This window comes from Copadichromis virginalis, linkage group LG12, assembly GCF_057382275.1.
Source record: "Copadichromis virginalis isolate Kocher_CV1m ecotype Utaka linkage group LG12, C_Virginalis_male_GT1.1, whole genome shotgun sequence".
Taxonomy (NCBI): domain Eukaryota; kingdom Metazoa; phylum Chordata; class Actinopteri; order Cichliformes; family Cichlidae; genus Copadichromis; species Copadichromis virginalis.
In genome coordinates this window covers 38,181,039-38,194,468 of record NC_140629.1, presented here as the reverse complement: position 1 = coordinate 38,194,468, position 13,430 = coordinate 38,181,039, and the positions used below count along the sequence as shown (strand labels likewise).

General features: G+C 41.8%; 1 protein-coding gene across 1 annotated transcript in view; it reads right to left on the bottom strand.

The window, feature by feature from the left end:
- Window positions 1–349: 349 nt before the first annotated feature.
- Window positions 350–13,430, bottom strand: part of LOC146697612 (protein unc-13 homolog B-like) — a 79,984-nt gene continuing 66,903 nt past the window's right edge. The window contains exons 24-33 of the mRNA XM_085476430.1: window positions 7,834–7,922; window positions 7,494–7,631; window positions 5,392–5,515; window positions 4,787–4,831; window positions 4,417–4,488; window positions 4,085–4,232; window positions 3,906–3,962; window positions 3,313–3,396; window positions 2,863–3,022; window positions 350–2,775 (exon numbers count right to left, since the gene is read on the bottom strand). Of these exons, the coding sequence (XP_085332556.1) occupies window positions 2,493–2,775; window positions 2,863–3,022; window positions 3,313–3,396; window positions 3,906–3,962; window positions 4,085–4,232; window positions 4,417–4,488; window positions 4,787–4,831; window positions 5,392–5,515; window positions 7,494–7,631; window positions 7,834–7,922 (1,200 nt within the window). The 3' untranslated portion in view covers window positions 350–2,492. The remainder of the gene's footprint in view (window positions 2,776–2,862; window positions 3,023–3,312; window positions 3,397–3,905; window positions 3,963–4,084; window positions 4,233–4,416; window positions 4,489–4,786; window positions 4,832–5,391; window positions 5,516–7,493; window positions 7,632–7,833; window positions 7,923–13,430) is intronic.

Below are 13,430 nucleotides of genomic sequence, written 5' to 3'. Positions count from 1 at the left end.
ATCACCAGTGCACTTAACAGTCTCTGAGTACCCAGAATAATAGAGCCTGCACAAGCCACGCAAAACATCCCAAGCACCGCTACCCCAGAACACCCACAGTACCCGGGGCCTTGTGGTTCGTGCTCTTTAGTTTAAACTGTTTTTTTTCTGTGAATTTTTATAGCTAAACCAACAGTTACCGTGATGAAGACTGAAGGTGTGTGTTTGCAAAGACAGAAAGATTAAACCTGGAGAGCAGGTGTGCAACTGAGTGTGGCGCTCAGGTAAGGCAGGAATCACTGACCGGAGCTGCCGTGCTGAGCGGGAACAGCGAGCTCTGTGACCAAAGACACGAGGCGCTGCCTTGATTCATAAATATTTTATGTACAAAATAATGTTACAAGTATATTTAACATGTGTCACATTAGAATAATGATAAGTACTTTACATACAGTCTTCATATTTCACAGTACATACATGGGGGGAAGGAAATCACAATTCTAGCTGACTGTTTACAATAAATACATGCTCTGGATGTAGGCATTGGTTTCATTTCTTACAAACTTACAGTGAAACAGAGTGCAAGAGTTCGGGTGTAACTACAGATGTGGCTCACTTCTAGTTGCTTTCGTGCAGCCAGTTTGGAAAAGTAAAAAGTGGGATGTCTGCAAAGGCCACATCTGTCAAATACAACCCGAAACATGAGAGAAAGCTGAATGAGGCTCGCTGAACACGGAGGTCCTTGGCACATAAACAGACAAGAGGGTGGAAAAAAACCCACTTACAGTCAGTCCGTTCAAACTGGCCTGTTTGCTCTGCCTGTATTTTCCGTCAAAGTTTTACGTTAATGCAAAATGCCACGGTCAAATATGTGACGGTGCACGCGCGGCGAGGCTGCGGCGGCTGATTCTATCTGACCTAGTTTGTAAAAACTGTTAAAGTAAACGAAATGGAATGATCATGTTTGGTCCTATATTCGTGTTCACGCTACGTAACACTTAAAAGGGTTTTTCAGCTGTTGTTTCCATTCACAGCATTTTGTCACCATCACAAATTAGCATTAGATCAAAACCTCAAACACCCAACGGCCCAGCAGTCAGTCAGAGTTTTTGCTTCTGAATAACATCTTTTCTTTTCTTTTAATTTACAAGTCAGTGTTGTCATATTTCAAGTCTCTTAAAGCAGGCTAGCTTCGTTAGCTAACTCATCTGCTTATTTTAAGGCAACGCAATCCATAAAAACTTGCTACAAAATCAAACCACAGCCCGTATTAGTGCTCCTGCAGGTTCTATAGATCAGTCTGAAGCTAACATCAAAGGGAAAAACACGTCTGAGGCATTTCCTGTTTAATTACCTGCAAATCATCAGGATCTGACGCTGTATCACAATATTTCACACTGTTAAATTTGGCTGCAAATGTGTGACGCTCACTCTGTGGATAATGCATAGCCTGACTACTGTGTGACGACTAGTCCTTTCTTAAGTTGTGTTAATAAACATATGTGCGTTACAGTTACAACTCCGTCTACGACTAAATTGTGTATCAGTCTTAAAAGTTTCGGCTTTCTGCAACAAATCAAATAAAGCATTTGTTCACTGTAGTGTGTTTTCATGACATTAGGTTTTGGATCCAGAGGTTGTTCCACACACACGGTGTCTGTAAAGAGTTTAAAGGCCTCAAAGGCTCAAACATTATAGAAGAATATGGGCTCGTGTAATCTCAGTGATACTCACAGTCAACAGACAGTCAATTCACCAGCAAGGACTACACCCTGAAACACATTTAGACAAAGTTTATGGAGGGTGAGCAAAGACTTAGGCCTACAGTGGCGTCGGCCTCACTGAGGGTCAGCAGGGGCCCCTGGAGTCATGAAAAAACAGAGGGAGGTCGTTTATAGACGCATGAGTGAAAGGGGAGTGTTTGAGCTGTCGTCCTGCTGCTAAACTTCAGAGGTTACTGATCAGGTCTAGTTTTAAAATGTGTCGCGCGGTCAAGTATCTCGGTGGTTTTTGAAAGTCAGAATGATTTTATCCAGATTAACTCACTAAAATATTAAATTATGAAATGACACCACAAAAAAAAGCAAAGTTAACTGGATAGATGCTATGCTGAGCTTCCCTTCACCTGAAACGATCACAGCTGCCGTTCCTGAGAACGTTTTCAGAAGTTTCTTCCTGTTTAGAGTTTTGTTTTGTCTCTGTCGTTGCTGAGAGCTTTCTCGTAGGGTTGGTTGGATCGGTGATTCTCTCTAAAGTCATCGTCTGATATAAAATCCATTGACAGGACTGGTATCGCAAACTGGTGCTATGAAAAGTCTTTTTTTTACATTTTGAGAGACGATCTCTTCCTCAAAATTTGCCCTTTTTAACAAATCCATTTTTCTTATTCCAACTATGATAAACTCGTACGTCATCAGTCAGAAGGGTCTCCGTTAGTTAAGGATGAAGGTGAAACGCTGCTCACAGACAAAGCCGCGCTTCTAAACCTCGCTTTCAGTAAAGCCCGTTTCGGCTCATCTGCCTTCCTCCGCGGGGCGAGTTTCCGATTTCAGCTTGACAAACTCTTTGGCCACCTCGTCAGCAGGACGCTGGGACAGGATACGCATCACCGTCATGCCCGTCTCGTCGGTGTGAACGCGTGGCCCGAGAGGACACCAGCACACGCAGCTCTTGCGGTCGGCCACGTCGCGCAGCTGAACGACGGCCACGCCGACCACCCGGTCCGCCCGTCCAAAGCAGTAATCCTTCACCGTCACCTGCAGCTCGTAGCAGTCCGGGGATTCTTTACCCAGGACGCTGCGAGCAGAGGAAACAATTAACCATCTGCGGTATCTCAACCCACTCAACAATCTTACTTGCTGGCGCTTCAGATTTCCAACTCACAACTGGAAAGCCTCGTTGAATTTAGCCGTCCAGCTGTTGTTCTTGGATTTTGTGGTGAACTTGCGCTTCTTGTCAGCCAGGAATGGACCGACCATGGAGACGTCGACGAAAGGCCGAAACATCCCAGACGTCTGCCACTTCATGTCGTTCACCGCGATGACTGGAGGGGAGATGAGAGAGAGGGTGAGCAGATAAAGGACAAGAGAGACAAACACAAAGCAGTGGGGGTGATGCTACTGCATGCACGCATGTAGATTTACAAACACAAGAGTGAAAAAATGATAAGAAACTACTGAAGATATAAGAAAGCATTTCGAGTTCACCCCAAGTTTACTTGATTTGGTCAAAATTTGCTCCTAAGTTTAAATTCAAATGTTTGAACAGATCTGCTCCGTGTGGAGACGAGGTCTGTTGTTGTGATTTAAACACATCTGTATGCGTAAGTCTCACCTTTGACGTTGACCTTGCGCTCTTTGCCGAGCAGCATGTCGATCTGCAGCAAGGCCTCTCCGATCGGCTTATCTACCCCCGAACCTGCACGACACAGCCGGAGCGGTATCACACACTAACGCGATTAAACACATCTTTAAACTTCACTCACTGTGTAATTCACTTCTTATGGTGGCTTCAGTGACCCATTTTCATTTCTTTATTTCTGCTTTGGGCAAGCTTGTTAATTTAATCTCCACACAAGCTGATAATGGAGAGTTGGGTGGCAGAAATGTTACACCATCAACAACAGCGAATCACCAAAGTCCAGTCAAATACAGGGAGGAGGAGAGGAGGCATGCGCTTTGTTTCAAGGGTGCAAAAGGACCTTTCATTAAAGCTCATCGCTGTGATAGCAACATTTCCAAAATTCTCCAAACTTTTCTCATTATTTTCCTCTTTAATATTAACTGTGAGCTGCGAGGGGCTCCAGCTCTACACGAGTGTGAAGGTGTTGGTTCTGTTTCTGTGTTGATTCATGGTGAGGAGCACTCCACCTCCTGGGGTCTATTTTACTCGGAGTTTAGCGAGTTCTTCTTGTATCAAAGACTTACCCCTATCAGGTCTGATCTTCTCATTGGCGGTGATTCTGATGCCCATCCCATCATGCACTGAGAGGACAGGGAGGGGGAGAAAAGTTTAAGGAACATTTTAGCTCGGTTTGAACCACAGAGAAGACAAAAATCATCCACACTGTGCGTGCAGCGAGTGAACTTTGTGTGTGTGCGATCACCTTGGGAGTGCTGTGTGGTGACAAAGGTCTTGATGAGAGCATCGGTGCTCTGGGAGTAGAGGGAGAGGGCGTAACGCAGCGATGCCAGTTCAGGACTTTTCTCGACGAACGCCTTCTTCAGCCCATTTCCTCCTGCGTGGAAATATTGCTGAAAGGAAAGGAAGTGGCAAGGTGGAAGTGAGGAAATGCTCACTTTAGAGGAACATCTCAATACTGAAGAGTATTGAAGAGTAATACAATTTTCTTCTAAACTCTAAGCTCATCCAGGCACTTCAAATACGGCAGCGAGACGGAAAAATGAAGCTGTAAAAGAGATGTAGGTGTTCACCTACCTTGATTGACTCGAGGCTTGCATCAATAATTATGCACTGCTTGGGCGTCAGGGTTTTGGCTTCACCTCCTCCCTACAGAAGTCAGAGAAGTTATACATCACAGATACACAAAACCAGATCATGAGCACACAGCACACATCAGTAAGTCCTGATGCTGGATAATAACTACAGCTAACTATTAAAGAAAGTCTGGAAGTTTGCAGTTATGAGCTGTGAAGGTGGTAAAATGGATTTGAATGTACTGCGACTTGTGCAGGTTTACTGACTTTACCTACGATTCAAACTGCAGGGTTATTATTGAACTGTAATAAGAATTTACAATGAAACATAAAGGCAGCTACGCCCTTTATCGACAGTCTACGTGTGTTACCTTGAGGTTAGAAAGTCCTTTAGCTGCTGTGAGGAGCTGAGCTCCCTGCAGAGAGAAAGACAGAGAGGTGGAATATATGAAATCTTAATAACCTTCATTTTTTCATTATTACTGCAACATTAAAGAAATCTAACAGCAGCAGTCGTTTTGTAAAAATGCTGATGTCGGACACTAGATGGCAACACAGGGCTGGATCTGCAGCACACTGCATCACACTTAAAGATGGTCATGTATAAGCTAGCTGTAAACTCTATTTACTTTGTTTTTTTCTGTAAAAAATTATTTTTGTAAACTAATTTAGTACATTTAGGAAAATTAGTATGATGCTGAGAAGACAGAAAAACATAATAAATACAACTGTCTCTAAATTTGGTTAGATTTGACCCCCAGCAAGAAACAACTCTGTCTCAGACATATTACCAAAAAAGTTTTAAAAGAGAAATCAATACAAATTGGGACAAACTGTCCTAGATGGTTGTCCTTTCATAAATGTGTCCTTGTGTGTGTGTGTTTTCCATCTCCTTTACTGTCCCCAGAGTAATCTCATGAGTATGTAAACGCTGGACTTTTGATGGCCACTCAGTTGTGCTGGTTAATGTGCTCACCAAGCTGTCATTGCTCTGAGGCAGCACGATGGTCTTCTCCAGGCTGCTCAGGACGATCTTCCACAGATCCTTTAAGATCCTCTTCAGCACCGTCTTCTCACAGATGTCAGCAAAAATACTGAGACTGGATTACAAGCAAACACGGAAAAATGTGAGGGACCGTGTCACTCTGTGCCCGTGTGCTGCACAAAAGACTGACACAAACACAAATAAACCCTAACGAAGAAAAACTAACACGAACATGATGACAAAGGATACATCTGGCTTTTTCAAAATGAAAATAAAAAATCCAGATATTCCAGTGAAACAGATAAGAAGCAAATATCAATGTTGCTAAAAAAAACCTTTTTGTTGTGATTGTACAGCACGCTCTGTCTCATAGCTGAGGCCCCATTCATCGAAATAATTTGATTGCTATGGAAGCAAAGATACGGCCTGATCAGGTGACGCAAAAAGATGAAACATATTAAGATGTTATGATGCTGGGTTTCTGTTAAATCTCTCCTTGTTTTATTTAATAATAATAATAATAATAATAATAAGGTATATCATTAATAACCATGTTATATTGAGAGGTGTGTAGTTCTAAACAGATGGACTTTGAGGCGCAATTTAAAAATAGAAAGTTGATGGTCTGGAGATCTGGTGGAAGTGTCCTCCAAGGCCTGGAGCAACTAAAGGCTCTGAGTCCTGTAGCAGTTCAGGCGAGCAGATGAAACACAGTAAAGAATTCAGCTCATTTGATCAGAGGTAGTGATGATAATTCTCTCAGGATGAACACAGAAGCATTTTAACTTTTCTGTTTCCATCGACTTTCTACCACTTTGTCCAGTTGAGGGTCTCTGAGGGACTGGAGCATATTGTAGTGAGTTTTGGGATTTGGGGTGCATGGTCATTTTTTAACGACTCATCTGTTTTCAGTCATAAGCCAACGAGCAAACGGTGGATAATCCTCCTTTCTTAACCTATAATGTTTTATTCTGAAATGAGTGAGACCTTCAAGTCATCAGGAAGGTGTTTACAAGACCTCACAGCCAGCTGTTCTCCCAGACTTCTACTTAAATCCACAGGTATTGCCCCCTGGTGGCCACTAAAAGAATGCAGCTAGGTCTATCTTTTCTACTGTGTACATGTTTTACATCAACTTCTTTTTAATAAGCTCTTGTAGTGGATTAAAAGTGGATTAAAAGTGCCAAAACACAACAGTTGTCGCCTTAAGGCTCTTTATACTGTAAGGTACAGACGCTGTTCAGCTTAAAGACACTGTAGGACAAGCCCCTTTGTTACCAACAGGCCCCTCCTGTTACTCCATACGTTTGTACTTTAAAATGCTGTCTGTAATTTGTCACACGACGACTTCGATGAAGGCCACAACCTGACACAAACACACGCTGGTTGATGGTCAAGTTGTTTTATATACTACAAGTGTTGCTGGAGCTTTAACCAATTCAAATTCCCCTCATTCAAAATTTGAATGTCACCAGTCTTACCCAGTAATCTATCTGCCCTTCAAGCCAGTGACTCCCTGATCTTTAAATTCATTGTGAGATGTCTCTGTGTTTAAGGCTGCTTATTGTGCAGCGCTCGTCCTTTCCATCTCCACCTCATCTGGGTCGTCCTGACTCCATCAGCCATCTGTTTACACTGCTCCACCAACACAAGTGTCTCCGGTGACTTCAGTCACTATCTTGAACCTTCAGCTGGAGCCTTTGCTCTGTCTCATCACTTTGCATACTCATATTTTGAATCTATGTTTCCCCCGTACTGCAATACTGTTCATATGATATTCCAAACAGCACACTCTGTACCAATAAATAATGAGACAAAAAACACACATATGAGTTATAGCAGCTTGCAGCCATAAAATATTAAGGTAAAAAAAAAAAATGTCTCGGAAGTTTCCACCTATGAGCACTGCGGTACCGCCAAGCTGGATCGATTTTAACTCGCAGAAAGTAAAAAATCATTTGGGTTAATGGAAATACACGTTTCATTTAATCCATGAAATTAATGACTTAAAACTTCAAGAGTACATTCAAGTTAGGACAGTCACTCTGGTGGTGTACTCTGATATAATCTACTTTACAACATTAGCTACTTACTTCCCATCCAGAAACTCCATGAGGGGCCTCAGCATGGTGTCAGCGTCTGCCTCAGCGGTGCTGTGGTTGGGGGGGCCTTTCATCTGGTAGAGAATCTCAGCCATCTGACGCATGCAGCCGTTAATGCGAGTCTGGAAACTGGAGGCAGAGACCGAGGCAAACTTAGAGGAAAAAGACTTCTGCAAAGGCGGTGAATGCTCAGTCATTCAAGTGTGTGTGTGTGTGTGTGTGTGTGTTAGGTTCCAGCTCTATCAGGATAAGATAGAAAAAAAAAAAAGGATAAGCTTGGCTTGGGCTTTTAGTTGGCTTGATTAAGACACCAGGAAATGAGCATTTTTACCTCTTAGCAAACATGGTGCTGAAATTGTCCAGGACGGTGCTGAGCTTCACCTGCAGATCGTTCAGGATGTCAGCCGCCTCAGTATCCAGCTGCAGCACACATAAAAGAGCAGGAGCAGAAGGGAAGAGGAAGAGGAGGTGTTCACAGGTTATTTCAAACTTTTATTAGCAGTTCCACAGTCTGCTCGATAGACTGCAAAAACCTCAAGCATGAATCGGATGCAGCTTCGCGGCCGAGTATCCTGTGCTTCTGCAGCACGGCTGTCAAACTCGTTTTCATTTAACGAACTAGAAGGAGCCCAGTTTGATCTCGAGCGGGCTGGATCACTAAAGCCGCAATAACCTTGATATACATATATGCTACATGTATGCATAGAAAATATAAAGTACATTCAGAAATCATTTACATTTATTGAGTCATAAATTTATAAACAAATGATAAGATTGAAATTAGAAAAATGTAAATGAATCCAATAATCCATGACATTGTTACAACCTGTGAGCCAGGCTCAGTAAATATGTATGAACCAGACTGTGGAGTTAGACGAAAAGGCAGAAGTCGTACAAAACGTGTGCACGAGCTCTACTGCAGGAAGCGTGCTGAAAAGATGACGAGCTGTGTGTAACACCACATTTCTTTCACGGTAGGTTAGACACTGATGACTGCGAGCGCGTGAGTCACACAGCGACTTACAGTTTGGGCGTATTTGCAGTTTGATAGGTAGGCAAACAGGAAGTAAATGCTGACTAAAATGCACATTGGAAAGGCCGAGTTGTAAAGAAATCACATATGTAATGGGCGATACGGATGATGACTCCTTTTATGCCTCTTAAAAGCTATTTACCAGCGTGAAAAGGACACTTCGAGCTGTAGAGTGCACGCCACTTCCTTAAGAGTAGAGAATATATAAATACACCTCTGAAGTTTGAAGTCTGTAGTAAAAACTATTTCACCTTTTCTTAGCAGGAAGCCATCACCTGCTTTCCATAAGGCTTCCCATGAGTCAACTTTGTGAGGATAAAAGTGTTGTGAACAAAACAGACGATAATAAACCTGATGGCTGACGTTTCGAGCAGAAATAAGGAAGCTGCAAACACAGCAGCTTTATATTAAATGATTTTAAATGACCAGGCTAACCTCTCTTTTAATGGACTCACTGAAATACGAGCGCTGCACATTTCTGGGTTTCAGTTGCGCCCTGTAGGTAAAGCAGCCATGATTTAATTTGAAAAATAAAATAGATTTTTACTGTTTTGCCTCGAACACAGAAACCAGTGCGCGCACAGTCGGAGGAGCAGCTTGACTTTAACAGAGGTCCGTGCTTTCGAAAAGTGGAACTCCTTTAATATTTTATGTTTTCTATGTTCTCTTTTCAGCTTCTGCAAGTATGTAACTAACATCTGTATCTAACGTGTGCCATGTTTTCAATTTGCACACATGTAAAATTAAAAGATCGTGTGATCATTCATGCAAAAAATGACCCTTAACTCCAACCCAAATGCCACAGAAAACGTAAATATGCAACTCCCTGCTTGAAAACTACCAAAAAACCCACAAAGCACAACATGTGCTGCTGCACATCACACATCTGGGCACCCTGGTTAGACCTGTGTGGCGTGTGTGGACTGTGTGGGCGTGTCCAGACCAGGTTTTGAATTGACACATCTCTCTTCTGTCGAGACCATCGGGGTGGGACAAATTAAACACCAATAAATCTTATGGGAGTTTGGTGACATGACATAAATTTCAACATAGCAAAGCAAAGGTCTCATTAGGCAGAGTGATTGAATAACTGTGGACGCACAAGGCTACAAACCCTCAGCAACAATCGACTGTTTCGTTTCGACAAAAACGCCGAGACTGAGCCTGCAAGATAAACTGGCCTTGAGAAGCCTGGTAACAGTCCTTCAATAAAACTAAAATACAACCTGAAGGTTTAAGCCCATTAGTATGCTGGACCTCAAGCATTCACCGCGTGTTACACCAGTCAAGTGGCTAGACGACTACAAGATAAGGCATCCCATCTTTGCAGAAAGTGTGCCATCAATAACTGTGGAACTGTGTTATTAGCTAGAGGACATTGGGCATACTGCCAGAACATATAATTGGACTAAAGGAGGGTCACGACTTTCAAGTGACAGTGTTTTAGCGTTTTGCATTTTAATTGAGAAATGTTGCAGTGAGTGAAGTGAAAGGTTGGACTGCAAACTCAGGCCTTTCAGAATAAATCTGTTCTGGTCTGAATCCAAAACGCAAATGCACCGCGGCGTGGGCGTGAACGCTAAAGTGTTGAACATAAACATTCTGACAGAAATTTGTAAGTGACCGTGCACATTTGAGATGTCCTTGAAAACTCCACGACATCAACAATCCTTTGTAATATTATTAGGCAGTATAATAAACGGAGAACGTGTAATGACTGAAACTGGAATAGTAGATAATAGCGTTTATATGTGGTATATAAATACAAATCACAAGCTCACTGTACTCTGCACTCATTAACAAGGTAGCAAAGCATATCCTGCTTTATGGTTTATGTTTCTTACTGTAATTCACAATTTACCCAGTGAACATCATGCTATAGTAACTCAAACTGAATAGGCCACAGATCAAGCCAGCATCAAGTAATTTTTACAGACATCTATGCAAACACACTTATTTGTTCGGGCCATTAGAACAACACTGGCTTTCATTTATCAGACCTAGAAGCTGTGCTCGTCTCTTATTTACACACTTAACCCTCTGCAGAGTGCTACCATCATTAGCTTAAAAGAAAAGAAAAAAAATCAATATTATTCTCAAGTTTCCTGCCAAATTTTGTGTGTTCAACTAACTGCTAAGAATGACATGCTGTGCTTTTACATTACATTTCGCATTTACCTTCTTTACAAACCCAACAGCACTGTTCATCATGTGTTGGTGTCATCTACAAATCCTCAATTTTCTAAGTATAATTCATGTGAACTTTGGGAGGAGAAAGAAAGTGACTATGAGGACAGCTTTCAGGTTAGAAAAGCACCTGTAAGCTTGAACACACACACACACACACACACACACACACACACACACACACACACACACACACACACACACACACACACACACACACACACACATCAGGTATTCATGTCTTGTGGGGACCTCTAACTGACATAATGCTGTCCCTAGCCATTTACCTAAACCATGAAAAATACATTCCTAACCCTCAACTTTACCCTAAACCTAACCATAACCCAACCCTGACACTAAAACCACATTTTGAGTCTCAAAAATGGCTTCAAACCCATGAGGACAGGCACTTTTGTCCTCACAAATGACTGTTGGTCCCCACAATTGGTGGGCCCCCCAAAGATGTCTAAACAGGTACACACACACTCACAGAAACACTCCTGTCTATAGAATCACAGCCTCCAATTAGAGGTGTCCTTTACAGGCACTATGTGTTTGTCAGACTCTGATCCTTCTCTCACACCCAGCCGTACCTTCTTGGTCGCAGTGGTAGCTTCAGTCTTGCCAGATAGACAGAAAGGCAAAATGAAAAGGAAAATTACAAAAAAGAGAATAATCACACAATAATGTGCAGGAGATTTAAAACACAAAGTACACAAACACAGGGCTGTGTTTTTACCTCATTATTATTATTATCATAGCAGGTAAAAATAGGGTTTATTTTGGGTGGGCTTTTGTAATGTCAAGTGGATTGGGTAAGGATGAGTGGGTGATTTTAATAAAAGCTTTTACTTTATTGCCTCTGGTTTATTGGGATGCTACAAGGGACGCAAAAGAGGACACTGACATTGAAGGTAGGAGTCCAATGTTTCACTGCTGTCTGCTAAGGTACGCTGCTCAGTGCTTTCTTTTTTTGGCAACTCACATAATCAATGATATCCGATATTAGCATACTGCGAGTGAGGCCTTAAGCCTCCCAGTGTTTATTTGAAGCCCCACAGAAAACATATACATACTATGCACTTAGACAAACAACAGCTGCTATATGTTACCTGACAAAATCTGAAGAATATTGTCGAATTCAAATACACAAAGTAGCCATAATTCACATGCAAAGTGTCGTTACAGGGAGGCCAATCAGTGCTCTTAGTTTTGTAAAAAGGCTCCCAAAATTTCAAGATACCCAGGAGGTAGAAGAGAGCACACAAAATGTTTTTCATCCTCTGTTATTGTAGCACGCTCCGTAAATTTGTTTTAATAAACAGAAACTGTAGAATAAAGCCACGTCAAATGGGAGATGCTACAAATGAAATAGACTGGTAAATATATAGCACCTTTCTAATCTAACTGAGCACTCAAAGCGCTTTTTATTACAAGGCACTACATTTAATATTCGAGGCATTTAAGCACTTTCTAACCATCACACACACAATGACGGATGCACTGACGACAGCTTAGAGTAAAGCAGACAACCTGCCTTACTTCCTGAGCTACAGCTTTGACTTACAGATATCTAAGTAGTAAATAAAATTAAATAGACCAATCTTTGTCACATCTCTTTATTGTACTTTGAGCACATCATGCATTTCTAATGTAGAAGACACATTTCATATCTATCTAAATAGATCGATCTATCTATCTATCTATCTATCTATCTATATATATATATATATATATATATATATATATATATATATATATATATATATATATATATATATATATATATATGTATATATATATGTATATATATATACACATACATACAGTGGGGCAAAAAAGTATTTAGTCAGCCACCGATTGTGCAAGTTCCCCCACCTAAAATGATGACAGAGGTCAGTAATTTGCACCAGAGGTACACTTCAACTGTGAGAGACAGAATGTGAAAAAAAAATCCATGAATCCACATGGTAGGATTTGTAAAGAATTTATTCGTAAATCAGGGTGGAAAATAAGTATTTGGTCAATAACAAAAATACAACTCAATACTTTGTAACATAACCTTTGTTGGCAATAACAGAGGTCAAACGTTTACTATAGGTCTTTACCAGGTTTGCACACACAGTAGCTGGTATTTTGGCCCATTCCTCCATGCAGATCTTCTCGAGAGCAGTGATGTTTTGGGGCTGTCGCCGAGCAACACGGACATTCAACTCCCGCCACAGATTTTCTATGGGGTTGAGGTCTGGAGACTGGCTAGGCCACTCCAGGACTTTCAAATGCTTCTTACGGAGCCACTCCTTTGTTGCCCGGGCGGTGTGTTTTGGATCATTGTCATGTTGGAAGACCCAGCCTCGTTTCATCTTCAAAGTTCTCACTGATGGAAGGAGGTTTTGGCTCAAAATCTCACGATACATGGCCCCATTCATTCTGTCCTTAACACGGATCAGTCGTCCTGTCCCCTTGGCAGAAAAACAGCCCCATAGCATGATGTTTCCACCCCCATGCTTCACAGTAGGTATGGTGTTCTTGGGATGCAACTCAGTATTCTTCTTCCTCCAAACACGACGAGTTGAGTTTATACCAAAAAGTTCTACTTTGGTTTCATCTGACCACATGACATTCTTCCAATCCTCTGCTGTATCATCCATGTGCTCTCTGGCAAACTTCAGACGGGCCTGGACATGCACTGGCTTCAGCAGCGGAAC